The sequence below is a fragment of the Channa argus genome, chromosome 5, assembly GCF_033026475.1.
Source record: "Channa argus isolate prfri chromosome 5, Channa argus male v1.0, whole genome shotgun sequence".
Taxonomy (NCBI): Eukaryota; Metazoa; Chordata; class Actinopteri; order Anabantiformes; family Channidae; genus Channa; species Channa argus.
The window spans coordinates 6,583,900-6,611,695 of record NC_090201.1 but is presented as its reverse complement, the minus strand read 5'-3'; the positions used below and the strand labels follow the sequence as shown (position 1 = coordinate 6,611,695).

Genomic DNA, 27,796 nt, shown 5'->3' with positions numbered 1-27,796 from the left:
CGTGGGCTGCTTCGCTGGGCATAATAAGCTGCATGCCAAATATCTCTCTGCTTCTTGGTGCCTATGGCTATGCAGGCCTGCTGCTGACACCTGTAATGCAGCACAGTGAAAACAAGCCTGGGATGGAGGCTGGATGACGGATGCTCACAGCTCATGGCATCCCTGCATGCAGGCACTGAAAGGTGATTGGCAGGAATTTGCGTATGAGAGTGCGGGGAAATGAATAAGTGGCATGTGGTGACATGTCCCGTAGCCCCGCCGCACAGACCAGAACATATCCAACCTCCATTTTCCACTCCCGAAGGGGGACAGGGATGGAGATGTCTCTGTCAGTGTCCATTAGCAGCAAAAAAATAAATAAAAAAAAATAAGGAAAAGGGGGGGGGGGGGGGGTGATATGGCACTGTGCCAAACTCACTTCATTGGATCATGCATACCCATGTGCAATTCCCTGCTCATCTTTGATTAAAATCACCACTTGTGTAAATAAGAAGGTGCTGGCAGCTCACTCCCAGCCATGCCAGAATGTTGACATGTGTAAAAAGGTCACAAACATTTATGTGTACGAGAGAGAAACTGTGCCCTGAACATGTTTTTACAACCCTACTGTAAAACATGACCTTTCAGATAAGTTGCACCGTGTAAAATAAAATCTGACTAGAAACATTAGCAACATTTTCAAAGTGTCCTACTTCACCTAAAGGCCTTAGGTCCTTTAAAAGTTTCTCTCTGTGTTACAAAGTGCTTAGAGAGCTCAAACAGTGGAGACATATTAAAGTATGTGGCTTTTTTATTTCCTTGCTGCACAGCTAGTTGGCTACAGATGGCGGGTGTTTGCTCTGGGCTAACAGAGCCTGCTGTGGGAGGGGGACAGATGCTGACTAGTCCTGCCGCCTCTGTGGGAGAGACTGCACCACATTCCTACAGAAGGTGGAGGGCTTGTTGGGGTGAAGGACTGATGGGTGGGACATCCTGCATTGTCTCGGATAAGCAGGATGAATGATTTGGCTAAGTGTAGTTTATGGGTGCTGCTCAATGTATTCTAATTAAAAATGAATATGTCATGCACTGAACAGCATGAAAAGCCTCGTTATTTAATTTGAGCCGAAGAAGTCAACATAATTTTGTAGCAGCCTGAGAAGTCATTTCCATTTGATAACCCGGCTCTCATGCAAATATGACATTTAGGACAAATGAAAAGCACAAAATGAACAAAGATGGATAAGGGAGAGTACTTAGACAATGACGCCTAACAAAAAGAAAATGTGAGAAAAACACAAGAGAAAGAAAATGACATGAAATTAATTGCATTTCCACATTTCACACAACTTAAAGATCGTGCACGGACTGGAGAAGATGCATGCCAAATGTTACGGAGACAAAAAGACGGTGGCCAAAAAAAAATTTGTGATGAAAAAATGTGCTCAGACACAAAGAGAGGGAGCATGTCGCTGGTGACCACGAGCCCAGGCAGAATGCAGGGCCGCAGTGCAGACAGGGCCCATATCGCACCTTCAGTCCGAGTGTCTCGTGCACCGCGCTGGGTTCGGCTGCGCGGCTAGCCCTTCCTCTGGCCTGGGCCATCTGCAGATACATGGACGTCTAAAACAGGAGACAGCAACACAGTCTGGATGTTACGCCACTGATGAGGAAGAAGCAAGGACCTCTCTGAGACCTCCTTGCAGATTGCGTGAATCTGCCCTGCCTTCTGGACATGGTGAGAAACTCCTCAAACCAATACTATTCTAATGAACATAGTGCAAAATATGTGTGGGTGCAAGATTGTACAGGGAGTGTGTGTAGCTTTACTTTACCAGATGGTGGAAAAGGCAACAATAATGATTCTCTGTCCTGTGGTTGAGTCAATAAAGGCTCTCAGTATGCTACATGCATTCCCCTGAAAGCTGCTGCCAAAGCAGAACATTTTGCTATTACAGTTTACAAAAGCTAGTTTAAGACCTGGAGAACTAAAGCACACACCCTGCAGTGGTTTAATCAAATGACAACAATCAGCAATAATGCTGAATTATTAAAGAGAAACTTATTTGGATATGTGTGTGCATGTCATTTGCAGTCATGTAAAGTCCCCAGATCAGCTAGGAAAGGTGCCCGCGGGGGACGACTCAGACCTGTCCCTTCACTGTGACATAGAAAATAACAACCCTCTCATTAATGAACTAGAACTGGAACATTCCACTGGCACCCCATAATGGGAGCTCCCACTTCCAATTACCCAAAGTCTCACATGCTAGAGGCTGGCGGGTGGCCTGGATGGATGCATGAAGGGCTGGATGTATAGGTGAATGAATGGATGGAAGTCCTTTATTAGTAAGGGGTCATATAGGAACCATAGGTAATGAGGTGCGCTTGTTTTGTGATCTCAAGGGAGATTCCAGTGGGAAATTAGCTTCTTATTTATTCCATTTTTAAAAGTCCCGTGGTCATCATAAGGAAACAAGTGTGATATTTAGGGAAGAGTGAGGTGTTAAAGGGGAGTGTGGCGAGGTAGTGATGCCTGGCTTGGTTTAGGAAATTCAAGAGGTCCCATTAAAGGCTGAGTCTAAACAGAGTAGCTTTAATGGCTCACTGGGGACGACAGCTGTGTGTCGGTGAAGCTGGGCTGCCTGCTTTGCCAGACATGGTACCACAGCTTAATGATGAAGGAAAACCATCATAAAGTGGACCTACAGTAAGGTGGATGGAGACTAAGTACTTGGGTAAAGGAAGAAAAGGGAGGTTGAGCTATGCCATACATGATGCAGATGGAGAAAGCAGTTTATGTTTGCTCAGCTGATATATAAAAGGAGCACCTCCTCAGCCTGTACGTTCCTCAAATCTTTGATCCTTACCTGAGGTTTGCGTCCGCGATTAACAAAGGTACAGACTGGATTGTAAGCTCCCGTCCCACAGACGTACAGCTGAGTTCGGTTCCAGGGCTCGATGAGACGAATAAAGTTTGCACACTCCTCCTGGAAACACAAAGCATCTGCAATAAATTTTACTGGCACGCCTCCTGGAGATTTACAGTATGCTAAGCCTGAGTGTCTAGTGTTTGAAAATACATCAATAATAATGTGATTCTATATATAGTTGGACAATATATCAAACAATCTATCATGATGTTGTGCTCTCTTGGTCTGGCAGAGAAGAGAATGGTGAGATTGACTGGGCTCCTACACGCCAATCATACCTGTCTCCTTGGCCAGACAGAAGGGAACCAGCATTTTTTACTAGGCCAAGCCTGAACTCCACAGGTGAACCTCATTTTTAACAGGTTCCCCATATTATAACAGGTGGCTACAGTAAAGGGAGCCGTGTGATTTTATTGCATTGCGTTTAATAAAACAACATATTTGTCATATGATCAAATTGTTGGAAATCACTTGAAATGAATGATTCTGAGGAGATTTTTTATGCCGTGAACACAGGTACTTACACTGGCATCTTTCCCACTCACAAGGCATTCCATCCTTCTTCGTTCGGACACTGGCCAGTGGATCTGCAAAGGGGTAACAGAGGACATTTTATAGCTAAAGCCCAGCCTGTTTTACATCGCTGGCATTTATGAGATTTTTGGGGCTAAAGGTGCAACAGAGATATCCACCCAGGCTAATATTAGTCCTGCTGGAACTATTGAAACCCAATTGCACTGTTTTATTAACCCAACACCAGAAAAAGTGCAGTCCAACCAAAACAAGAGGGGATTTAACCAAAACGGCTCCTCCTGGGTCAGTAGACCAGAACTTTTTTCCCATGATGAAGTGGCTGCAAGTGCTGAGGTAAATGCGGTTGCTTCACTCTTGTGTAGCTGCCCATTTCAAAAGCCAAAGTGGACAAGGAAAAGTGAAGAATGAGCGCGGTCTTACAATGTGTGGGTCCTTGTTGATGTCATGGAGGTCCAGTGACAGGATGTGGTCTTTGCTGCCCACATACATGCGGTCATGGTCCTCATCCATACGCAGGATCCTGTAGTCGGATGTGTTGAGGAGGTACGCGAAGTGGTGAGCGGTACCAGTGGATCTGAGTTCTATTTGGAGACAGAAATACATATCCATTAATGAAAGCTGTGGGGGCACATGCACATATCAACACACACACAACTGATAGATTCCTCACGCCACTCTTGCATACCCATATACAGTTTTCTGATGGCTGTTGTAACTTAACAACACACATTAGAGCTAAGAGCACATAAGTGCTACAGAGTAACTCTCAAACTGTGTTGATGGCTTAATACCTCCTGAGTGGATGAGAAGCTCAAGAAGATATCGCACATGGATATGTTTGCTACAAATTCACACTCTATGTAATGTGAATATACTGAGTTTCAGAGGGTTTAAACTCCCCGATCCCTGCTTGAACATTACATGCTTTGGGATCAGAAGAGGGTCCTCCGTTGGGGACACAGTGCATTTGGCATGTCCGCTCTTGTTGAGAGTAACCCAATCTTCTTCTAGGTACATGTTGGAGCGTTTGTTTGATATGTTCTTCTTGGGTCAGGAACCAACTACAGGGAGGGCTGAGAGGCCACTGCTAAGACAGCAAAGGCCCCATGCCACACCAAAGGCAAACACACTCCCTTACAATCTATAGGGGAAAGGCATTAGAAGGTGGCATTTGCATATTGTTAGACAAACACAGAGTCTTCATTCGAACACCAGAAAAGTCCTGTTTCACTGTTTTGCTTTATTCTACGGGCAGCAGACCACAGAAAGCTGAGAACCACACACTTCTGAAACACATCTGAAAACTCTGGCGTTGGTTTAGCGGTTAAAATGCGGTGGAGGGAAACCAGAGGATAAACTGTCAAATACAGTTAGTTCTGTTTGACGGTTCTCATAAAATGTCAGAACAGAGGTTCAAGAAGCACAAAATGTAGTCAGCCCCCCCCCAACTTAAAAATAGAACCTAGATATCACTTCACAATTTTAAAATATTCAAGACAGCCTGATCAATAGCCACTTTTTACAGACCTCTATATGTGGGGTCATGTTCTGTATGTTTGAAGTTACTGAGAGTGTTTCTGAGGAAGAGGTCTGGACACCAAAGCATGCAAAGCCATCAACATGTCCACCATTGGACCTTAAAATAAACACCATCTAGAGACCTTTTTAAACAGACTCCCTATGGAATCTGATATTACCCGTCTTTCCAGCTTGATCTATATTTAAAGCAACATTACGTCAATAAGCAGAGATTAATAGCATTAGATTGGCTATATTTGTACAGTTTGATCTAATAACTGTGGCCCCCAAATTATGTTTACAGGTCAGCAGAGTGATTGACAGCTGTCAGAGGCTCTGTGCAGAGGAGTTGTAACATGTGGCTGGAACCTGTGATTATTTATGTTGGAGACTAAAGTTGAAAGATGAGTCCCCATGCACTATATGTGTGGACAGAGAGAAACACACCGGATAAAAACGCACACACACATTCGAAGCAGGGTGTCAGCAACTTCTCAGTGTGTGTTTGTTGTCAGAGAGTAGCTGGATGGGACCATCTGTCAACTTAGGAGGGAATTTGAGCAGTGCATGGCAACATTTCCTTTGGAGAGCTTCACGTTAAGAAACAAACACAAATGTAATATAATCACCTGATAATACAAAGAGAGGACGGTCTGAATGTGCTACATAGCATGTCTGGATTCCACGTCGCAGCAAAAACACGGTCCACTGAAATGGAATTTATGTCCTCTTACCTCAACGGTCCATATCTAATTGCAACATGGACTACAATACAGATGGCTACGCCTGTTGGAGAATGGTGTTGTTGAAAAAAACTAACCCTGAAGAACCTTGCTCTTGTATTATGAATTAATGAATTAGAACTGAAGTATTGTATCCTAGATTAATACTGCACAGCATGGATCTAATGCTAAAGCCTAAATGCCACTGGGCCTTCTGAAACCTCTCACTCAAAAAAAAAAACTGTGAGAACATTGCTATGTGCAGTCATTCCAGCAGCTCCACATCATTCCCTAAACTTGTCAGCCTTTCTCAGCTCAGTCCCAAAGTCAACTTTTGCTTCAGGCAGGGCCACATGGTGTCAGGCTCGTGTGAGATGTGGATCGAGGATGTATTATGGCAGCAGGCTGAGCCCTGCCTGCTGCACTGTTCTGGAGGTCAGGCCACCTGTGGAAACAAGCCCAGCAGGTCCACAGACTGAGACCAGCGCAGGGCAAACACTTAGTCACAGTCAGCTTGGAAAGACTGAGGCAGAATGATGCTGAGGAGGGGCCGGTAAAGATAAAAAGGAATCTGTAGGGTAGCAGGAACATTTTTGCTCCATTAATAAACAATTTCAAATGCTTCCACTGAGCTGAGTTTAAAAAAAATCTAAAATTAAATTACGACAGGGTCCCAAAACTATTCCCATTCTATTTAGTTAGGATATATTGGAATGTCCACTAAACCCAGGTACAACTACACCGTCACAGTGGGAGATTACCATTTCAAACAGGAAAGGCTCAGAGAGGCTGAACTACTGTGCTCTTTGACAGCCACATTAGGGCATGACAGCATTTTCCGCACACACAGACTGATCCTGGATTTTTAGAGACTGGGAACAGTGTACATGCGTGTCTATTAGAGCCAGATAAACTCTTAAAGTAGCCCATTACGGCGTGTACGGTTTAGGGTTCACTCTGGGGGGTCTGCACACACACAGCAGGGGCTTTGTTTCAGGACAGGACTGTTTCCACCTCCCTGTGGAATGGCTCTATTAGAGGTGAAAGTAAGCCGGTAAGGGAACCCGATCCCCAGACTATCATTCATTTACATTTTGGCTTGCCTGCACTTGCACACAAACAACTGGTCAGTTCATAGGACTGCTCCTTCCCCCCCCCCCATTTTCAGTCTATCTTGTTGATGTATAGAAGAAGTGCATATGTAGTCATGCGCTGGAGTGGGAGCTCAGACCTCTCAGTCTACCAGTGATCTCGTCCACTTTCCTTAGGCTGTTGAACACAGACAATCCTCTCCTCTCTTCCAGAATCCCAAGGTGCTGCTGGCTGACATAGCCCGCTGCCAGTTCCCATAACTCAACACTTGGCTATGGCAATAAGAAAGGCCTTTGCCAGTGTGTGTGGACAGGGAGCTGAGTAAGGGGAGTCCTGAATGCAGATCTTAATGTTAGCATTAGTGCCAACTGCCAAAGGTTGTACAGCACAGCAGAAGTTTGAGACGCACCATAGCACTTCAGATAATGGGCCAGCAAGTCCCAGTAATGAGTAGTGGAAAGTAAATTTGGACATTCACTCAATTATTCAGTTTAAGTACAACTTAGAGTTAACTGTGTTTTATGCCAGTATATTCATTTTCTCTACAATATACTTATATTTCATTGCATTTCTATATTTCAGAAGGGACCACTTTAACAGTCGGGTCTAAATTTCCAAACCAAACACTGAGTGGGCCCAGGTGTAGGCAGTGTCAGATGCTAGAAGCCAGAGATAGCGCTTCAAAACTCAGCCCGTCCTGATGAGAGAACTGAAACAAGATATATAATATTTAATAGATACAATTTTAGTTTTAAGTTAACTTTAAAGCTTTTTTTTATCTTTAAGACAATCTCATGATATTACTATTACATGAGTTGATCAAATACATTAATAAATGGATCTAATAATCTTCACTATTGCTGCTGATGTTCTCTCTCAGCTTTGGTTGGTCACATATTTCATCAAGTACCCTTGGCTCTGTTTAGGTTGGGTCTGGCTGTTCTTGGGTCCCTCTAAGATTAGGTCTCTCATTTGTCAAAAATAAACTTCTGCACGTCAAAAACAGGAAATTTCCACAGGTCAGTGTCAAATATGGAAAGCAGTGTCTGGATAGAGAGGATTTGTATAAGTATATGTCTATGAGCAGTTTTTTCCCCTTTTTAGCTTTTTGTCCATGAGCAGTTTTTTCCCCTTTTTAGCTTTTTCTTTTATTTAAATAACTATTCAATGGCTAAAAGAGGTAAATCTAACAATAAAAATTACAAAGATGTTTTTATTAATGAATATTGGTTTTGAATTTTTTAATTTATCCCCGCCCTAATCCATTAACCATCTCCCCCCAGATTTATCTTCTGATCAGTTACAGAGCTTGATCCCTGAGGAACCAATGGACAAAAAATCTAATGTCTGTACGTGTATATATATATATATATATATATATATATATATATATATATATATATATATATATATATATACAGATTTTAATATTTAAATACAATAGGATAATAATGTCTTATTGTAGGCATTTCGTGTGAAGCAGATTTAAATACATCCACTTACAAAAATGGTTTGTTTGGTGTTCATTCACAACCCTGAAAAAGCAACATGACGTTCCCCACAGAAAATCAAATATCCATATCAGTTGTGCTGCTTAATGTGCTGAGGCATTTGTCAATAACACGCAAAAAATAGAATTTTTCAAGGTGAAATGTAGCCACAAGCAAAATATGTACATTTGTACTATTGACAAGCAAGGGTTTAAAAACCAGTGATGTTATTGAGCTTTGGTTTTTAATCATATTGTTTTTGTGTGGCCTAAGCGTGGCATAAAAAGCTTTCTGTTTGAACTGCTACTAATTGTAGTCCTGAAGGTTTAATGCTAGAACAAGGATCCAAACATCAGAAAGTACATAGATACATAATACTACTTTATTAGATTCCGCTCTTTCCTGAGATTGAATAATGGTGGCTGTTGGTTGGGCACCTCAGTCCTCTGTTCACTGTACAGGTTGGCTTGGTAAATGCAACACTGAACTCCAGTGCATGTTTTAACTTGACATGAATAAATGTTTGCAGGGTTTGGTAAGGAAGTTACATGCTAAACCCTCAGCTTCTGTGGTGAAATGTGCCCCAGGTGTGTAGTTATTGCTGTATGTTTCTTACCATCCTAATGCAAGAGGTGGCAGTGGTTCAGTTGCTAAAGTGGCCGTCCACCGACCACAGGGTTGGAGGATTACTTGTCTTGTCCCTTGGCTAGACACTGAACCCTTAACAGCCCAAGTTGGGTAAAATTGGGGAGAGTTGCCTCAGGAAGGGCATTTAAATGTGGCGAAGAAATGAACCAAATCAACAAAAATTACTGCCAAATCTTCCTTAGATGATCATTAATAAGCACCTATAGTTTACTGTCAGCCTGAGCCAGTTCTCCTCCTCAGAGAATACGTGGCTGAAGACTGAACTGCAGGGCAGTAGGACTGCATGTTATAGCATCTCTCTCCATATTTGATAAAAAGCCAGTGAGTTTACTCTGGAAATATGTTTAGACAGTAAAGGTTATTTGCCATTCAGTGCAGTGTAAAGCTCATGGATCCAGATATAAAAAAGCTCACTGGTTATTTGTTGTCTTCTTCAGTGATTTCCCACCATGTTGTCACACACATGCATTCAGTTGTCAATGCATCCTACACTGCCGTATGCTCCGATAACAGAAGAATATCTTCACCTTAAGAAATGATTGCTGCGTCCCGTCCGTCCTAACAGTGCACAGCCAACCCCGCTCATAACTTTCCTGGCAAATTCACAAGAACCATCATGCAAGTGACTGAATCATGGAAAAGACCAGAGTGCATGTTTAAACAACACAGAGGGAGTAAATACACATCTTGGCACTCAGCGGTGCAGTGCACACTCGCTCCTTGACACTGATATGGGTGTTCCACACCACTGCATATTTCTCTGGTTTCAAATTGGGTAAATTAAAAGTGCGGACCGCTGCCAGTGACAGTGCAGAGCATGTTGCTGCTTGAAGCTGACACTACTCCCTGTAGAGAATTACTGAAGGTAGGGAGGAGGATGGGGGTGGTGGTAAGAAACAAAAGTTTGCGGTCTGTTGCTTTGACACTGAACAAGAAAAGTGCACTGGGCAATGTTGAGCCGAGTCTGTAGCAATCAGCTGCTCAGTTCACGGGTCTGTGGTTTTCCCTTGTGGTACGTGTGGCTGATAATTAGAAAGTGCAGCCACTGCACCAGTGCGTCCCTCTGTCCAAGGATCACATAGCAAGTTCAGTGTGAAGCAGAAGAGCTGGTTCACCCAGACTGACTGATCTATATGACTCTAAATTGAAATGCAGCGTTAACCAGAGTTTAATTCAAACTTCTAAGGCAGTATAATAAAGTGACAGAAATACCCCTTTAGCCCCTGGCACATCACAAAACAAGCTGCACTACCTGAGCACTGCCCTGAGGCAGTTTCCAACTCGTGAGAAAGAGGTGTGTGAGTTCACACACACCAGAGTGGCAGGAGTGATAATTAGGGTGTTTAAGAGGGGGCGGGAGAGGTGGCGTGCTCTCACACATCAAAGGCAGCACTTGTCAGGAATCCTGGCCAAATATTTTGAATGCTGTCAACGCAGAGGAGGAAAACTCCAGTTTCAAGACAATCACATTACTTTTCACAAGGCACGCTTCATTTCAACTGCAGTGATGGAGCTCTGAACAAAACAGTCTCGGTTGTTTGTGTTTATGATTTGCAGCGTTACCTACTTGGCACTTAGGTCAACTTTTAACAATGAGTTGAGATGCTACAGGCGACAGTGCCACAGGTTTAACAGAATTGCTCGACATGACATGCACCACCTTATGGAAGTCTCAGACTTTCTCATTAATTCATATGCGTCTTATAGTCAGTGAAATATTCATCAGTCTCGGCTGCCAGTGCATCTGTTTAAAGGTGCATTTCTTTCTTGGCTAGAGGTCCGCCGTTGCTTGGTATGTTTGTCAAAAAAGTGGAGGTAGAATCAGGCTGAGATTGAACACATGGGCATCTGCAATCTGTTGTGTGCCCGGGGAGAAATGTGTCGATCAGTAATGTTGCCTCAGCAGATTTCTGTTTACTTATCTGTTGCAAACATGCCGATCACTGGCAAACAGAGAATATTCTTGGCTTTGCTGTGGATGATGCTTTGGTCTAAATGCAATAACTTGGGAAATATACTACTTAATTACAGCAATTTCAGTCAACACTTAAACTTAGATGTTTAACCATTGACTTGCTGCGCGGTATTTAACTGTTGGGTGTAAATGAATTCACACCTTCCTCCAATGTGTTCTGACACAATTGTAAAAAGCAGAACAACACAAGAACTCCTGTACTCCAGGTTTTATTTTTTGTGTACATTTCACAAAACAAGCCACTGCATTCTCAGATTAGTTTGTTGTATGTTAATAAGGAGAGTATGAGATATTACTGAATTTTCTAAGTAGTAGTAGAGTTGCCTTGTATACAGATACCTCTGCATCTAAGATGTGCTTCTCTCTTATCTTAATATTGCATAACGTTCTCCAGGATAAAAAAGTACTTAATATAAGGGCAACCACTGAGCATACAAATAGCCTGATGAAGATTAAAGCCCTCTCCTTCATCTGGAGAAGTGTCTGGTCACTGGACTGAACTAGAACCCAGAGTCACTTCTAATCAGCGACTCCCAGGGCAAACAGCACCTTCTTTCCCTCTCCTTCAGCAGTCTCTTTCAACACAACTTGTCTTCATGTCAAACATTTACATGAGTTATTTGGGTTTGTGTAAGCTGCATGCTTCATAGCCTGTAGAGAAGTGACACAGTTGTTAAAGAATGCCTGTGTGATTGCAGGAGAGTGGGTATGAGGTTAGCTGTGCTGCTAAATAAAAAAGGAACAATAACAGCAAGGGAGCGCGGCAGCTGCTCGCGTCAGCTTAGCCGCTCTTTGGGACGGTGGATGATAAAAGTAGTCAGAAGCTTGCTCATAGTGTCACATCAGATAGGACGTGTCATTCAGCAGATAATACATTTGCAATGGCACAGGATCCAGAGATATGATCTGACCCAGTGGTAATGCCCGGCCCACAGAGGAATGGTAATCTTTTGTGATGTGCTGTCAGCGATGTGGTCAAGCTTCATTGCATCCTCTGTGTGTGTGTGTGTGTGTGTGTGTATTTTTGTGAAAGTCCTACAGCTTTCTGCTTTCTGCACGCCTATCATCACAAATACCTGGCTACCTTTTTTCTGCCTACTTTATTTTACTAATAATGAATCACACTTATGCATATTCTTTCCTTAAAAGTTGTCATAGTGTTACACTCGAAAAGTGAAAAGCAGCATAACTACTTTCTAACCTGTGTACAATTGTCCAATTTTTACAAAAATCGAGACTTACTACAGCTTTCCTGTACTACACATCTATTTATGCCGAGATGTGAATGTTCACTGTTTCTGTGATTATTAAATGCTTTGTTACTTTTGTTGTTATAGGTTTGTCTTTGGATAGAACAGCCCTGTTGTGAAAAATAATTTTCAGTGAGAACTGATAATAAAACTGTATCGTATTTTATCACATCGCATTGCATCATACCAAACCATACCATATCATATTGTTTTGTATTGGCCACAATCATGCAAAAAGGCCTGAAAGATACAATCTCTTATTTCCAGGATTTTACACACTTTATGACATTTGAAAAGCAAGATTTAAGGAAAACACTGCAGAGACCCCAACCTTGAATGTGGTCTTCTACAATCAATCATGGCACATGAGGATCTACACCTAAAACTGCTTAGACCATCCAGGCATTCCTTTACCTGGTCTTTACCAGTAGCTACTTGCTACATGGCTAATCACAACATGTTTGTATTGCTGTTGCTGTGAGGTCTCTCACTAGGGAAAAGGTGGGACCCTCTCTTGTCTCAGCACATGTTAAACTTGATCCGTCATAATGGAGCCACACTAAAAGCACTCCCATATCACACATCATTACCCAGCGCTCCTGACCTCATAGTATTCACAAGTTGCACCATGACAGTCCTTGTCAGTGTGAGATGTGAAAGTTTACTGTTGACCACTGTCACCACCTCGTTACCACTGCAGCACCCCACACAACCCCACGCCCCTGCAAACCCACTTGGCTTACCCGCTCTATAATTAGAAACCACTGTAGTGCCCTGCCCCTCCCACATCCACCCCCACCCCGGCAACCCTTTTGCTAATGGCACCAATTTGTATTCACTGTCAGTTCTGATGAGCTCTCATGCGGAGAAATGGCCTTATCACTGGCCCTCTGGCTCCCATCACCTAAGCCCCTCTCCCGTTGCCTGCCAAACCCCGTGCACTGATGGACAGGCAGAAAGGTTGAGGGGGTAGGAGTGGAAAGGAGGAACACATTTGTCTCAGTTTTCATGTAAACTCTTGTAACAGCAGACAGATGTGCTTTCGTACAGAATCTGGACATCTGCAACATGCAACAAAGAATCTGCGGCCAAAACTTACAGTATATCAGCCATACCGTCGCCCTCCCTTCTTTTAATCTTTCCCTTGTTTAGACTACCAACGAAAACCCCCAATGCATTTTAAATCAATAATATATGCTGGGGGACCTGTAATGCATTCTCTCTCCAAATAAAACAGCACCTTTCTCTCTCAATCCAGTAGAAACCTATAAAAGTGGACGTCCAGCTAAGGAGGACGTGAATGTGGAAAACTAGTAGGGAAGGAGATCCTCCCAAGAGAGTCCTGATTTAATCGCACACATCTGCTTAAACATTGCTCTGTTTTAAGGGACATGTGTTTTATTAACAATCTTCGGCTCAGTAGTGACACATCTTGCCCAATTCCCATCCCACATCACTTCCAGACTGTTGTTGTGAATCAATTAAATTTTTTTCACTACCAAAATGTTACTGATTGTCACCTCCAACAAAATCATTCTGAGCTCTTTGGACTGTTTTAAATGGCACAAGGCTAACCGGACCTGGTCTGTGCATAGACACAACCTGCTTTAGCAAGGACTCCTGCAGCCGGAGCCATGAGACAGAGGAGGCCAGAGGCCGCTGGGCAGCAGCGGCACGCTTTATGTTCTGGTTTAATCTGGGATTAGCTCAGGGTCAGGGTTAACTCTCCTTAGCCTAAGTGGAATCAGGAAACAGGGTTTGCCTGGGGTAAAGTGGCATTACTGAATGGCCTGTCTGGAATCACAACAAGCTCGTGGTAGAGCGAGGGAGACTTTATGTCGAGTGTGACTAACTGGCCTCTGAGTTTTAACATCACTACCATCACTCTAACACTTCCAAACCCTGAGTTCCAGCTCACTGAAGAGTCACACACAGCTACTGTGAATTACTACACCACACAAACCAATGAATCATGAGTATATGGTATCTGTCTGACCACAGTTATGTGCATACCTTCTGGTTTCCTGAATACATTTAGCATGATAAATTCAATTTTAATGCTGATTTAGTACAGTAGCCATAAGGAGGTAACCGACAAGCATGAACTCAAGTGTTTGGATCAGAAAGAAAAAGACGCACCACTACAGAAGAACAGCCACAGAGACTATAGATAAACAACCCTGTAACAATAAGCCTCCTTTATCTTAACCTGGCATGTCTCAGCTTCTTGTCAGACCTTAATCCCCACACACTGGACACACTCAGAAGCTGAGATAGACAATCTCCTGTCTTTGGATCCAACGTTTGGTTCCAGAGGGTGTGTTCACCTGGGAGAAACACTCAGCCATGAAACCAGAACAGCCTTGTTGTAATGAAGATGAATGTCTCTCAGTCTCCCCACTCTGGTAAATGTTAAAGCTAGACTACATGGAGCAGTCTAGGGCTCTATGGGAAAAGTGAAAGAAAAACACTAAAACCCCAAATAACCAAAAACAGAACAAGGTTAATACCTGTGATAGATTGGAAGATTATTTGAGGACAGCAGCAAGTTGAATTTGAATTAATATATGAAAAATTATTCTTAGAACAGTTAGTACAACACATTTCCGTTGTGAAAGCTGTTGTCAAATTTCATCAACAAAGTGATTCTTTAAACTGTAGTGTTTCAGTGGATGTGTTATTTCTGTGAGAATACACTGAGGGAATACCTTCTATATATATTATATATAGAAGGTCTATATATATATATATATATATATATATATATATACTTTCATCAGATTTATGTCAACTGTTTTCCATGTTTTTCTCTGTTACAGTCAGTGTGCATCCACATAGTCCCAGCTGATTCCACCCAAAGAAGGAGAGCAACTCAACGTTTTATTTCTTTTAGTGGAGCAACACAGTTCTCCTTGAAAACTGAATTGAAAGAAAGAGAGCTCTCTTGACAGCCACAACCTACCACTGAGCAAACTATTTAAGGCAGCAGTGAAAAATGTCTCATTGTGACAATACATCTGTGTGTCTCTCAGGTGCATCCTCATAGGCCAGTGAAAGATTTAGAATTGAACAGACACAGGATATAACAACCTAATATATGTGACACCAGTGGCCAACCATCATGCCTTGTGGTTATGAATGTCTCATTTGTTACACCAGTGTGGGGTCACAGTGTGGGAGGCCAGTTGTTCCAGCCCCTTCCTGAGAATGGCAGGAAGGCAGGACAGATTGTGACAGCAGCCATTGTGGCTCTGCTCCAGGTCTCTTCCTCCCACTGGTCTCCCACTGTTGCCTCACACTGGGTATGACCACACAGTGCCACCTCAGCGCTTATCTTCCTGTTTGTTACGTGTGGGTGGTGGTGGGGGTGGGGGGCGGTTTCATCAGTCACTGATGTCTACTTGATGTGAGGCAGATGATGTGCATGAATGCAGGAGGCTGACGGGACATCCCGCTCACTCATTACCTCTTTGAACAGACGTAGGTGATCAGCTGGGTTCCGATGCATCACTGATTCCCAGGCCTTAAGGGCAGGAAGTAGGATTAGAGGACAAGTCCCCTTTTTCCATGTGTGTGTCAGCTGCATCATTGCATTTTGCCTCATCACTTACTTTCACCATTAAAGGGGTGCTGATCTGAAATGAAGGCGATTAGTCTTTTCAAAACACCTTTGTGTTTTCGGCTGCTGCCGTCTAGCTCGGGTAAGCCCAGAATGAACTGCACCACTAACACAGGCGCCCATGGTAGTGGAGGGTCATGGGGCTAAAGCTACATTTGGGACTCCTCAGAGGAGCTTTTACAATAGTCTAATCATTTTGGAAACTTTCAGACTTTTGAGGGTCTCTCACTCAAACTGTGTTCTACTAAAGCACAACTCAACCCTAGTCTCTTCTGAACCAACACAGTTTTGCAGTCACTAAACTAGATCCATGTACAGGGTGAAAGACAGCAAAGAGCAAAAGCCACTGTCTGTTCTAATCTCTGGTGCTATAAGCCTGATAGTCCTAAACCATGGTAGTTTTAAGGGGCCTTCCAAGGCTCTGTACCCTTATCCTCTTTCTGAGTTAGAACGAGATAATAGGTTCCCATTAAGACACGAGGACTCAATCTGGTGAGAGATGTCCTCAACTGACCAATTTAGGTTTCAGGGTCTTTTCAGGGACTTTATTTTCATCAAAGTAAAAAACAAAAAAAACTGCTAAGTGCATACTAATACGTACGTGTTCTCCATAACCATGAGATTAACAATGACCCTGACAAATGTTGAGGACTTGCAACTGCTAACAACAATTGCTAAGTCCATTTCATTTTTTTCCATTCAACAAATTAATTTGCAGGTTATGATTGCATAACATGATATAGTTCGGGGGCACCCAATGCTTAAAATCTGTCTTCACCTTGATTGTTCCTTAGAGCTTTAACTGTGTTAAGACTGTTATTTTGGCACACTACACTATATCCATGTAAGGTGGTGATAAAGAGATAGTGGCTTGGGTGGGGTGGGGTTAGTGGTTTGCAGGGTCATTGAGTTTACCAAGCGGATTTAGCCATCCCAGTTTGTCACTGGTAATCTCTCTGCAGCTAACAGGGTGATAAAATGAGTCTGATAACTGCACGAGATAGATAGAGAGTGAAACAGACAGAGTGGGTGACAGAGAGATCGGTGTATGTCTGCATGTCTTTGCTGTGTCTCCGACTCACATATAGACGTAGTAGTACGTTTAGTGTCCCCAGTGAAACATGTAGGCACCTCACACACAAGTGTGCAACTGGAGACATGTGATAATTATTTTACCATAATAATAATAATTACTGCAACAAAGGCTGTAAATTGAAATTGTCTGCAAACCAGCAAACAAATAAGTAAAAATGAAATCAATCCAGATGGAAGTTTCAAAATGAGAGAGGCTCATTCCAGTTCCTCTGAGGTAGAATATGAAGTTGTTTAATTTGGCGATGTTGACCAAAACCTCAGCATTCACAGAAAAAAAGAGATACATGCAGCCAAAGAACCCTCATTCTCTTTCTTCAGACCCCCTCAGAAAGGCCTCTTTTGCACTACCTTAACAATTTTAGGCAATGTGCTTTCTAAAGCATCAGAGACTCATTAATTTTCACACTCCCAAACAGAAGAGAATTAATCCTGCCTGTATCAGAAGCAATTCAGACCCTGTAACCTTTAAATAATCAGCTCATAAACGGTGAACTTGATGGGTCTTACCTTTCACTGACAGCCCAGCAGGGTCTCATTTAATGATCAGCTTTTATTTCAACACATTACGAGGAAATAGGCTTGTCGAAATATATTTAATGACTTCAGGTAGAACCAGGTTGTGACATGTAGTGACTGGGGGGCGAAATTCAGCTGTTACAGGTTGCCTCTGTTGCGTCATACACGATACATTACAAGAATCAAATGGCTAAGAATATCACACTTGGACTGTGATTTACTCATTCTAAAGGAATTTAACAGCACTATAGTTGTGTCCCAGTTGAACAGTGATAGCTGTTACAGCTCTTCCCATCAGCAATTTATCTAGTTGGGTGCAGATATTGTAGTTTCTCCTTCCAGCTGTGTTCTGTGCTCTTGGAGCTGAGGCAATGCTGTCATTCTCTTAGCTTCACTTCCCTCTGGTACAGCAAAATCTGAAGAGACAACATAAACCATCTTTCTCAGTCATTGCTTAATTGCCCTGCAGCTCGTCCATGCACTGAAATTGGCAAAGTGACCTTGATAAGGGAAATACCAACTGTCAATCATTGATTACCGGGACTTGTTACACATTCACTTAAGGGCTCCCCTTTCAGGTTTGATCAATATCAGCCAAAATGTAGTCAGAGCATTTAGCCCGGGGGCAGGAGGATGGGACGAAGGTGGGGGGTGAATGAGGGAGTATCTCAGTACACAACACATGGAAATCCATTAAAAGCTTCATAACACCGAGTCTTTCTTGAGCGTTTACAGCATTTACTACTTAACTTGTCATCATGTGGCAACTAAGTGAACCAACACACTGGCATACAGTATAACAATGGTATAACAATATCATTATTTTTGTAATAATAACCAAACAGTGGAGACGGGGGGGGGGGGGTGGCTCAGTTGGTAAAGGCAGTTGGCTATACGTTGAAGTGTCTCTAGGTAAGATACTGAACCTGACAGCCCATTCCCATCCCCAGCTGTGCGGTGCTGGTCCAAGCCCAGTGGAAATTGGGGAGGGTTGTGTCAGGAAGGGCATCCGGCGTAAAAACTGCCGAATCCACATGGGAACTCACAGGATAAGCCGAAAAGATAAAAAAAAAAAAAAACAGTTTTTACACTGTCAGACAGGCTGTCTGCTCATTTCCTGCCTACTGAAGTGTCTTCCTTTACCCCAATTTGTGATTTCATCAACAAAACCTATAGATATAAGACTATTAAAAAAATGACACCCAACAATTCATCCTTTTTAAGTGTTTAACAGTGTTCTCAGAGAGTTCAAAACACCTGTTTAGTATCTATCTTATACCAGACAGTCTTCGTCTGAGCAGACGCCAAATGCTCTATTCACATAAAAGAACACCTGAGTGACCCAAGGGGAAACGAAGAGCGCCAATCCTTATGTGTAACCACAGCATTCCAAGGAAACACAGAATCCATAAATGGGAATTAAAGTAAACCACATCAGTGTAATAAACCTACTGGCTGTTCTGGCAGTTTAAACAGTGTCAGGTGGAAAAAGCTGATGCTATGCCTCATTATTCCTGGATAGTATATTTGACATGGTTAATCCAGAGAAAATCCTGCTGGGGTACTCTACCAGTATGGCCTAACTGCAAGTTGGTGGGAAACGGCTGAGGGATTGTTGGGCTGTGCTGCCGCTAAGCCACGATTGAGAGCATCCCGCTCTGGCAGCGATTGTGACCAGAGCTCTGCACTCCCCATAATGACTCATGATCTGAGCTTCTCAATCTCTGCTCGCCTTATCTCAGCTAATGGGGCGGCATTGTGGTCTGTCACAGCCTGAAATCTCTCCAACTGAGTGCACTTAGAGGTCAGGGCTATACAACAACCAGGTGGGGAAAAAATGTTATGTATCTTTCGAAACACTCTTCCTTTTTCATTTGACAAGTCCGAACTCTTTATAAAAGGCATTATGTTTTTTGGAGAGGTGTGATATACTATCCCCTGTAGGACTTCTTTTTATCATTTCAATAACAAACTCACACTTCACACATCCATAATTCTTCTGGGTCCATGATAGCCTTGCTTTGACCCCAAACATTTCAAGCTCACAATGGGGCTCCCCTTCACGTACCATGAAAGCCTCTCAAATCCACTGTCATTTATATCTTTTAAGGCTGGCATAGAAGCAGATCACAGCAGGGGAGTAAGTGCGAGGGGAGGAGATGGTTGAGGGGAAGAGAAGGGTAAATAAAAAGTTTAAATGGAGCAAACAACTTCACTGTACTAGAATACATGTCCCTCAGCAGGCTCACCATGACCACATTCCCTCACAGTGGCCAGTACTGAGGTTACCATTAGCAGGTAACTACAAACACTGCAAACTAGATGAAGTGCGTTTTAAAAAACAAATCAGCCAAGATTGAAGCCCATGAAGAGTTTTTAGCTTAACTGCCATCCAAATCACTTTAATTAAATTTCCTCTATATCACATCTCCTCAGGATTTGACTGAGGGGGATATTAGTGTAGCCCCAGGATGCATTTCCTTCAAAACTCTCTAAACCATGCCGTGCATTCACTTTGAGGAAGGAAACAATACCCATTCAATCAAATTCCTCTGCAGTCACAACCATATGACCATATTCCATATGAGTACGAGTCAGCTTGGGACACAAGTCTGATAGAGCCTACTAAAAGAACACTCTCAGGAAAGCAGAGCCGATCATACCTCAGCCACACTTCCTCATCTGTCCTCCTCGCCTCATCATTATCCTTTTTCCTCATTAACCTGGAGGAAACTGGTTTCTCTGCACTCAGTCATGCCTGAGGTGACATTCACACATGGCAGCAGACATACAGACAGCTTGACAGCTGTGGAAATATACCGAGCTTTGGCAAAAATCAAAATTCGGCCTCCCTGCGAGATTTTAATGACCAGTCAGTTTTCCCCCGCTTGGGTTTAACTCCACCACAGCCAGACACACCTGACAGCCCGGTCTTTGATTGACAGGAGGGATATCCTACTCTGTGACCCTGCAGCCCTCCACTTGAGGAGCTCTGGCAATAGGTAATGAGCTACGGAGGAGGTCGGAAGTATGGATTGCAAAGTGGCTAAAATACATCTTTTGTTTAGAGTGAATTCCTAGATGGTAAAGACAAGAGCCAGTGGGGAGGAGGCATGAAGAGGCCCAAAACTGATTTTCTCACTGCTATACACTGTTGAATGCATAGCTTTGTAATTTATTCATCCATTAAGATACAAATGACAAATTCAGAACAGAAGAGGAAACTCAAAAATCCAGAGTAGAGGGGAAAACCTTTTGGGGACCCTGTGTAACCGAGATAATTACAGTAAGCTCAACTTTATCCCAGTTTGAGGCAATGTTCCGCTTTGGTGGAGCTTGAGGGCTCCTCTTTGGAGCTAAGCCCTTAGTGGGTGTTCAGATCACAAATAGTGTGGGCAAGGGTCTGTGTTAGCGGGGCGTGTAGCTACAGGTACAGAGAAGATTAAATGTGGTCCAGGCAGTACAGATGGAACGTTGGATGTACAGAACTATGTAAGTTGCTGCCATGTTCCTGCAGGCTTTCACAGTTTTGGGCCCACAGAGTGTGCACACTAGATTTCTTCTCCAGTCAAGCTGGCTGACAGCATCCATTGTGTCTTTAACTGGCCAAACTGGCTGACTTCCTGATGTGTCGCTGTACACACAAAGAGGATACAAAACTTTCACGGGAGCTCTTCTAAACTTTCCAACTGTTATTGAAACTAATGGATCAAATTGTAGAGTTTGTTAAATGTATTTGCCATTTTACAGATACGTTTTTTAAATAATGTGAGTTAACTAAATATGACGAACGTGTAGTTCAGCTGTAGAAATCAGGTTTGGCCACTATGCATCATTAGCATCACAGCCCAGTGCTGCTTGGTTAAAAGAATCAAACGCCAAAAAACTGGTTTACAACAGGGATCTTACAACCCTGGACACACTTCATTTTACCTATTTTACCTATTTTATCTTCTACCATAATGATAATGGCAGAATATGCCAGGAATGTGCACTTGCATGTACTTAACTTGCTGAAGCAGTGTGTTACAGCAGAAGTTCATGCAGGTCAAATCCTTTTAGTGGACAACCCTGCATTCTTTTGCTGGGAGCTCTCCTGTATCACAGTTTGCAGGGTAGATGGCAACTTCATGCTGGTGTGTTTCAGCTATGGTGCAACTACAGGGGCATAAAGTTCAGTGTGGGGAGATCTGTCTCATTCTCATACTCTGTCATGGCCCTGCAGCACCCAGCAATTAACTGTCAATTTGGTATGAAAACCATCATAGGTTGAGTTCTTTGGTGTCCCAAAAGACAAAATAATAGATTTTTTGCACAGTGCCAACTGGAACAAAGCCAGCTACAGTGTGTTAATATGGCATGTTTTTATTGGCCCTGGGGATGATCGGTAGATAGCCATGACCTTAACATTCACATTTCACAGAAAATTTAAAAACAAAGCACAAATTTAGATTGTGAAGGCGACAAACTTGTAATTTAAGGAATTAATTTAAACACTTAATTAGAGCTTTGCTTGAAATTGCTCCATTTCTGACACTTTCCTAAAAAGTCAACAGTACTTTATCTCATAGTAATATAGCCTCTCTGTTACTCATATCTCAAATGAATTTGTTATATTATCTGCACAGGAACACGCTATCCTGCCACCAGTGCTCGGCTGCTCTTGCTCCCCGTCCTCACTTCTACTCACTATCTTTGCATCTAAACTGCAGGAGCTGCACAGCTGCGAACGAAACAGAGCCTCACGCGAGTTTCGCGGCCCCTGCCCCACCCGCGTGATGAGTCTGAAAAACATTTTAATTGACACAGCAATTACACAAGACAAGTCAAAACAGAGCTCTTCTGGAACCTCTGTGCGAGGAGAGAGTAATCTGTTTCCCCAGGCAAGTTTATATTGAGAATGTGCGGAATTCATCAGAGATGTATGGCTTGTATTCCAGCCAGGGGGAGTTGCAAAAGAAAACTGCAAAGAAAATATTTGGGAATAATGTGTGATTAATTACAGTGTATCACCACTGGGAACAGTGGGAGATTAATTAGTGTGCATCACCATTAAAGGGTCATGCCAGAGCTTTTTGCATGTTTTAGCCCATTTACTGCTAATAGAGTGTGTGTTAGATAAATCCCAACTCCTTTCCAAGCCATGCAATTTGTATACTTCCAATCAATGTGTTCATTTTTATGAGTAACATATTACTCATACATATAACAGGTCAAAGGTGACAATTGAAGGTAACATGACATCAGAAAAGTCTCAAACACACTGATATAAGTGGATGTCTGACAGGTACCTCATGACAAACACATGCAAACATTTACAAAACTACAGTACTACTGCAGTAAAGTGTCTATACGTTGCATTTAAAGGAGTAGAAATTGCTATATTCCAATGATTTGTAGTATATTACACATTTCACCATGTCCATAAACCACAACTTGTTTGCCAGCACTTTGATGTGGGTGAACTGCTGTGCACAAGGAAAACAACAGAGCTTTGAACGCTCATTGCAGGATTATGATGCAAACAATAAGTAAAAATGTTTCAACATGTGCATATTATTATACTCACTTTACTCTATATTCCCAAGATGAGCTTTCATGGCAGCAGTTTTTTCCAAGTTTTGCTATTTCTTACATGACCAAGAATAAAGTCATAAATATCCCACTCGCTGTACAGCCCGGTGAAGTTAACAGTGATGTATTGCTGGCAAGGACTCGTTTTTTCGGACGATATTTATCACAATCAACCTCAAGGCCTTTTTATTTTCTAACAAGCACTTGAAGGATGGAGGCAGCAGCTTCAAGTTCCACTGAAGTGGAGCATTTAACAGGAGCACTTACCTTCACGGCATTTATCTCCTGCCACTCCTAAATTCTGATTAAAGCCAATGTGAGACACCATTGAGACCAAACAATGATAATGTCCACAGGCGTATCAACACATGTTTAATATTGCTTGAAAGCACCCATCACAAAAAAATTCTTCACAAATTCTAATGGAGAATTAAAAAGGAGAGGAAACTTTCTTGACAGGTAAAGTATCAATGATTGTCTGTGGTCATGACAGATCTTTTCAGAGCTGGTTTAGACCTTCCTCAAATTAATGCATGAAAGTGAAGCTTCTTGACATCTCAAGAGGCAGCCATTGCCAGGCAGCTGAGGCATGTTTCTAAGGGAGTGAACTGGGGCTGCATTAAAGTCAGTGTAGTCAAAAGACAGAGGTTCAGCCTCTTCTGTGCAAAGACTCATCACTGCATCTATCAGCAATCACAGTGACTGCTTGTTGAAGCTATTTCAGGACATGACATGACTTGGATTTTAGATTCTATGAGACATTTTTCAACCTGCCATGTTTTTAGAAGGTGAACATAGCATGGCGATATCATGAAACTAAAAAGTTTCATTTTTAAATCCGATGGTTTATACTTTCTTGATTTAATTTCACTGGGCTTTCCTGTACTGTTGCTCCAGACCCTGTTGTTTTGATGCAGCGTTTATCCCTGCTTTGAAACAATTGCATCGACCCTGTTTCCACAGCCAAAGCCAGCCAGCTCATGCTCTCACATGCAACACGTGTATGAGTTAAAGTTGAAAGCACCTTTCACATCACTGCATAAGCTCAAGCAAAACACAAACTTCACCAACTGGCAATATTATTTCCAATCCAACACTCCACCCATGAAAAAAAAAAAAAAAAAAAAAACCAAGAACTTTGGAAACAAGAACAGCTCCAAACCAAGTTATGTCAGAATACTTGGCTTATTTACGAGCTGTTTCCACACACTCCAGTGCACCCAGTGAGTCCTAAGGTGCCTTGGAGATTAACCCACAAACACAAACACATGAGTGAGCTTTACAGTGGGTTCTCAGCCTCAGTGCAGTCACTGAATAGTTAATCCCACGGGGTAGTCCAACCCCTCAGTGTGTCATTAAAGGCGTCACATCTCACCTCACCATCGTTTATCTCTCCACTGCTAATTAGTTCAGATCAATTACCTTTCCTCAATGCTGCTTCCACATTTAGGAAAACAGGAAGGACTGCTTATTCATTACTGCTCTTTTTGTCGGTTTTAAGTATCCCCTCAGGCTGGTTACACTAGTATTTTTTTTCTCTGCTGGGAGGTCTCTATTAAAAAGCCATTCCTCACCACAGTGTGTAGCGCGTGACAGTGGTGGGCGCGGGGACCCCTTCTCTGGGTATGCCCCGTGATGGAAAAAGGGGAGGTTAACGGACTTAATTACGGGCTTTAAAAAAGCAAACACTTGTCACAGTTGAGCTGCAATACTGAGTTCCATCTGACTGAGTTATGAGCAGAAAAGGAGAAACACCAGAAAGGTGGTTAATGACATCAGTCAATACCCACCTGAAGTGGGGTTAGAAAATTTGTTCTTGCTGTGAAGGCAGCATAAATGTGTAAGCGTGGCTTCCTGATAACAGACCAGTGAGGCTGACAGAATATGGTGGACACGTCCAACGGTCTTTAGTTACTCTGTTTCTGTGTGTGCAACTTTCTGCCCTGGAAAGCCCATCCAGCAAACTCCTACACTTTCTGCAACTCAATTCCTCACTGACCATCCTGGTTGTCTGTCTTTTATTTTCTCCCTGGAAGATAAAAACATAAGAATGTCAAAACTGGGATGGTGGGAGAAGAGAAGTGGGGGTAAAACCTGATCCACAATGTAGCCCATGAGAGACACTGTGGACTGACTGAGAGTTTGGAGGGAAGTACGAGTGAAATCCTAGCCTGCCTCTCTTCCTCCTCTCCGTCCTCTTTTCTGTCTCACCCTCCCTCCATCACAACGCTTCAACGTGGACTCGAGCCCCGTTTGTCTTCCCACAGAAAGGAAATGCAAAGTAGGCTGCACCGAAACTCTGGGAAACGCCACGGGACGTCCCCGGGGGGAAATTAAATACGACCACTAAGATCCACACAGTAAAGTGGCAATAAAGTATTCATTAACCCTCTATTGAGGAGCTAAGCAGAAAAACAAGCAACTGAGTTAAGAAGTCAAACACCACCCCCTCTACTCTGAAGATTTACAAAACAATGAAGAGGCTCAAAAAGCTCAAGAGCATGTACATCACACTCAGACAAACAAGCAGGGAGATCAGAGAATCAAGTGAGTAACTGAACAAAGTGAACATTAGAGCATTAGTATAGTTTCACAAACAGTCCCCCTGATACTTATGATTCTGTGCTTTTATGTTGGGACACGTCACCCACTAAGGGCTTGGCAAAACGCCAGGTTGGAGTGGAGGACGTAAACAATTCATTTGCTTTTCTTAACTTTCTTTTTTCCTCCAATCCGACGACCTCGTTTTTCACCTCCATTCTAAACCCCAGTCCTCCTTTTGCAGCTCCACAGCGGTGCTCCTCGGACCTGGACAGAGGAATGTATAGGCAGCACAGAAAAAGGCCTGCGGGATGCTGTGCGCCGTATTCATTGATAGAAAAGGCCTGATGCCGGGTTAACGCGCACCCCCGGGTCTCCCAGAATGTGAATGAACTTGTGTGAATAAGAGGCAAACCTACACAAACGCCCCTGCAGCCATTGGACCTTCGCAGAGAGAAGAGTGTGTGGGCGATGCCAAACAACAACAACAACACAGGGAGCTGCATGCCAGGGTTCCTCTTTTTACACTCCTTCACCAATCAAGAGGAGGCACCACCACAGGAGGGGGCCTGAAAGGATGGGTCAACAAAAAAAGCCTGTCGGGGAGGGGTCACCGCTGGCCCAATGGATAGTAACGACAGTCCATCCCTACACTTTTCAATTAACACCTACTCCACCATCAAATGGGAGGCGTCAGTAGGGAAATTTCCAAAATCAGCATTTCAAAAACATCTCACTACAAAGGCATCAAAGTGCATGCATTGTATTATGCCTGAGTGCTTTAGGGGCTAAACTCTTCAGTGTGTCTTCCAAACAGCTGCATTTCCCCTTACCAAAGTGAAATGGTGTATGACCTCATCAGTGATCAGATGAGGAGGTGGGAGGTGGAAAATGAATATGCTAAAAGGACTGGATGGGAGTATTGGGTGAAATGCTGACTAGAGTTTAGTCTTAACATGCTTGAGCGAACTCCAAAGCAATGATCAATATAGAATCCAGTTTCTGAAAACTACTTTTCTACTGATCTGCTTGAGCCTGGCGAGATATGTACTGTATTTAGAAAAAGAGGTCTAATTCTGCCTTGTCTGTATTTCATCACATAGGTACTGTTTTCTTTTAAGGAACTGTAACATAAAGCCAGATTACACCAGATCTGGCTCCAATCAGCCCCAGTTTCACCTTTTGATGTGATACCTAACTCAGCCTAATCACGGCATCCAGCCTCACTCACTAACAACAACCAGACACATCATACGTGGAGCGGCAGTGGAGAGAGTTTATTTAGCTGGTGTGTGGCTTCTATTTGAGCACATTAGCCATTCATACCTCTGTGTCTTAGTTAATCTACATGTCAGCAAATTACTTCACCATCACTGGCACAAAATAATGTTTACACAAGTTTGTAATCAGAAGTCCTGGAGCCTCTGTAAAGATTAGGATGAAACTAATTTTAGGTGACCAGTTTTTTTCATAAGCATACTTTCTGTTCTCTTAAAATGTATGATTCTTCTTTTAAGCTTTTAAAAGACGAATTATGTTATGATGCAGCTTATGTGCTACATGGTACAAAATGCAGAAGTGGAACTTATTTAGCATACTCATCATCTATTTTGATATTCCTAAGAGTCCCTCCTTATGCAAAAATGCTAAATAAATTATGGTTTTAGATGTTTAAATGTGAGAATTTTCTTCTTTTTTAATTATTGTAAATTACTTTTTGTAATTTAAAGGTTGGGACTGTTGGTCGCATAAAGCACACATAATAATTATTTTCCGCCCGATCCTGAGGTTTCACTGCAGAGCACTCTCTCAGTCACGGTGTATTTACTGTAGGCCACAGAGAAGACAGGTCAAATAACTGGTTGCAAGTTACAGCACAGAGGAAGCGATATCGCATCTGAAACGCGAGCCCCCACTGACAGAGGGTGAGAAATTATGTTGAAGTTGTAGATCGAGGTGGGGGGAGGAGGGGCAGTGGCCTTGACTGTCCCAGTCGGGATCACATCCTCACACTAAATCCTAATGAGAAACTCCCATAAACCTAATATCACCACAAATCTCCAGATGCATAATAACAGGCTTTAAACAAACGTTTACACCTGTTGGCAACACTGCCACAAACTTGAGTAGCGGTAGATACTGATCTTGCTTGAAATGTCATTCAAACATGATTAGATTACATGTATTAACACTAAAGGGCAGTGGTCTTACCCCGAGGGACATCAGTCTGTGTAACAGCGTAATAACTTTGATTCCAAGATCAACAGAATTACAGGCAACCAGCAGTAAGTGTGAAATGAATACAACTTG

At 42.8% G+C, this 27,796-nt stretch overlaps 1 protein-coding gene across 5 annotated transcripts in view; it reads right to left on the bottom strand.

Moving 5' to 3' along the window:
- Positions 1–27,796, bottom strand: part of sema3fb (sema domain, immunoglobulin domain (Ig), short basic domain, secreted, (semaphorin) 3Fb) — a 58,154-nt gene that overhangs the window by 19,115 nt on the left and 11,243 nt on the right. For 3 of the 5 annotated variants that reach the window (XM_067505094.1, XM_067505096.1, XM_067505095.1), the window contains exons 3-6: positions 3,867–4,027; positions 3,437–3,499; positions 2,850–2,969; positions 1,513–1,602 (exon numbers count right to left, since the gene is read on the bottom strand). In XM_067505094.1, the coding sequence (XP_067361195.1) occupies positions 1,513–1,602; positions 2,850–2,969; positions 3,437–3,499; positions 3,867–4,027 (434 nt within the window). The remainder of the gene's footprint in view (positions 1–1,512; positions 1,603–2,849; positions 2,970–3,436; positions 3,500–3,866; positions 4,028–27,796) is intronic. The other 2 variants (XM_067505097.1, XM_067505098.1) reach the window with 1 other exon arrangement.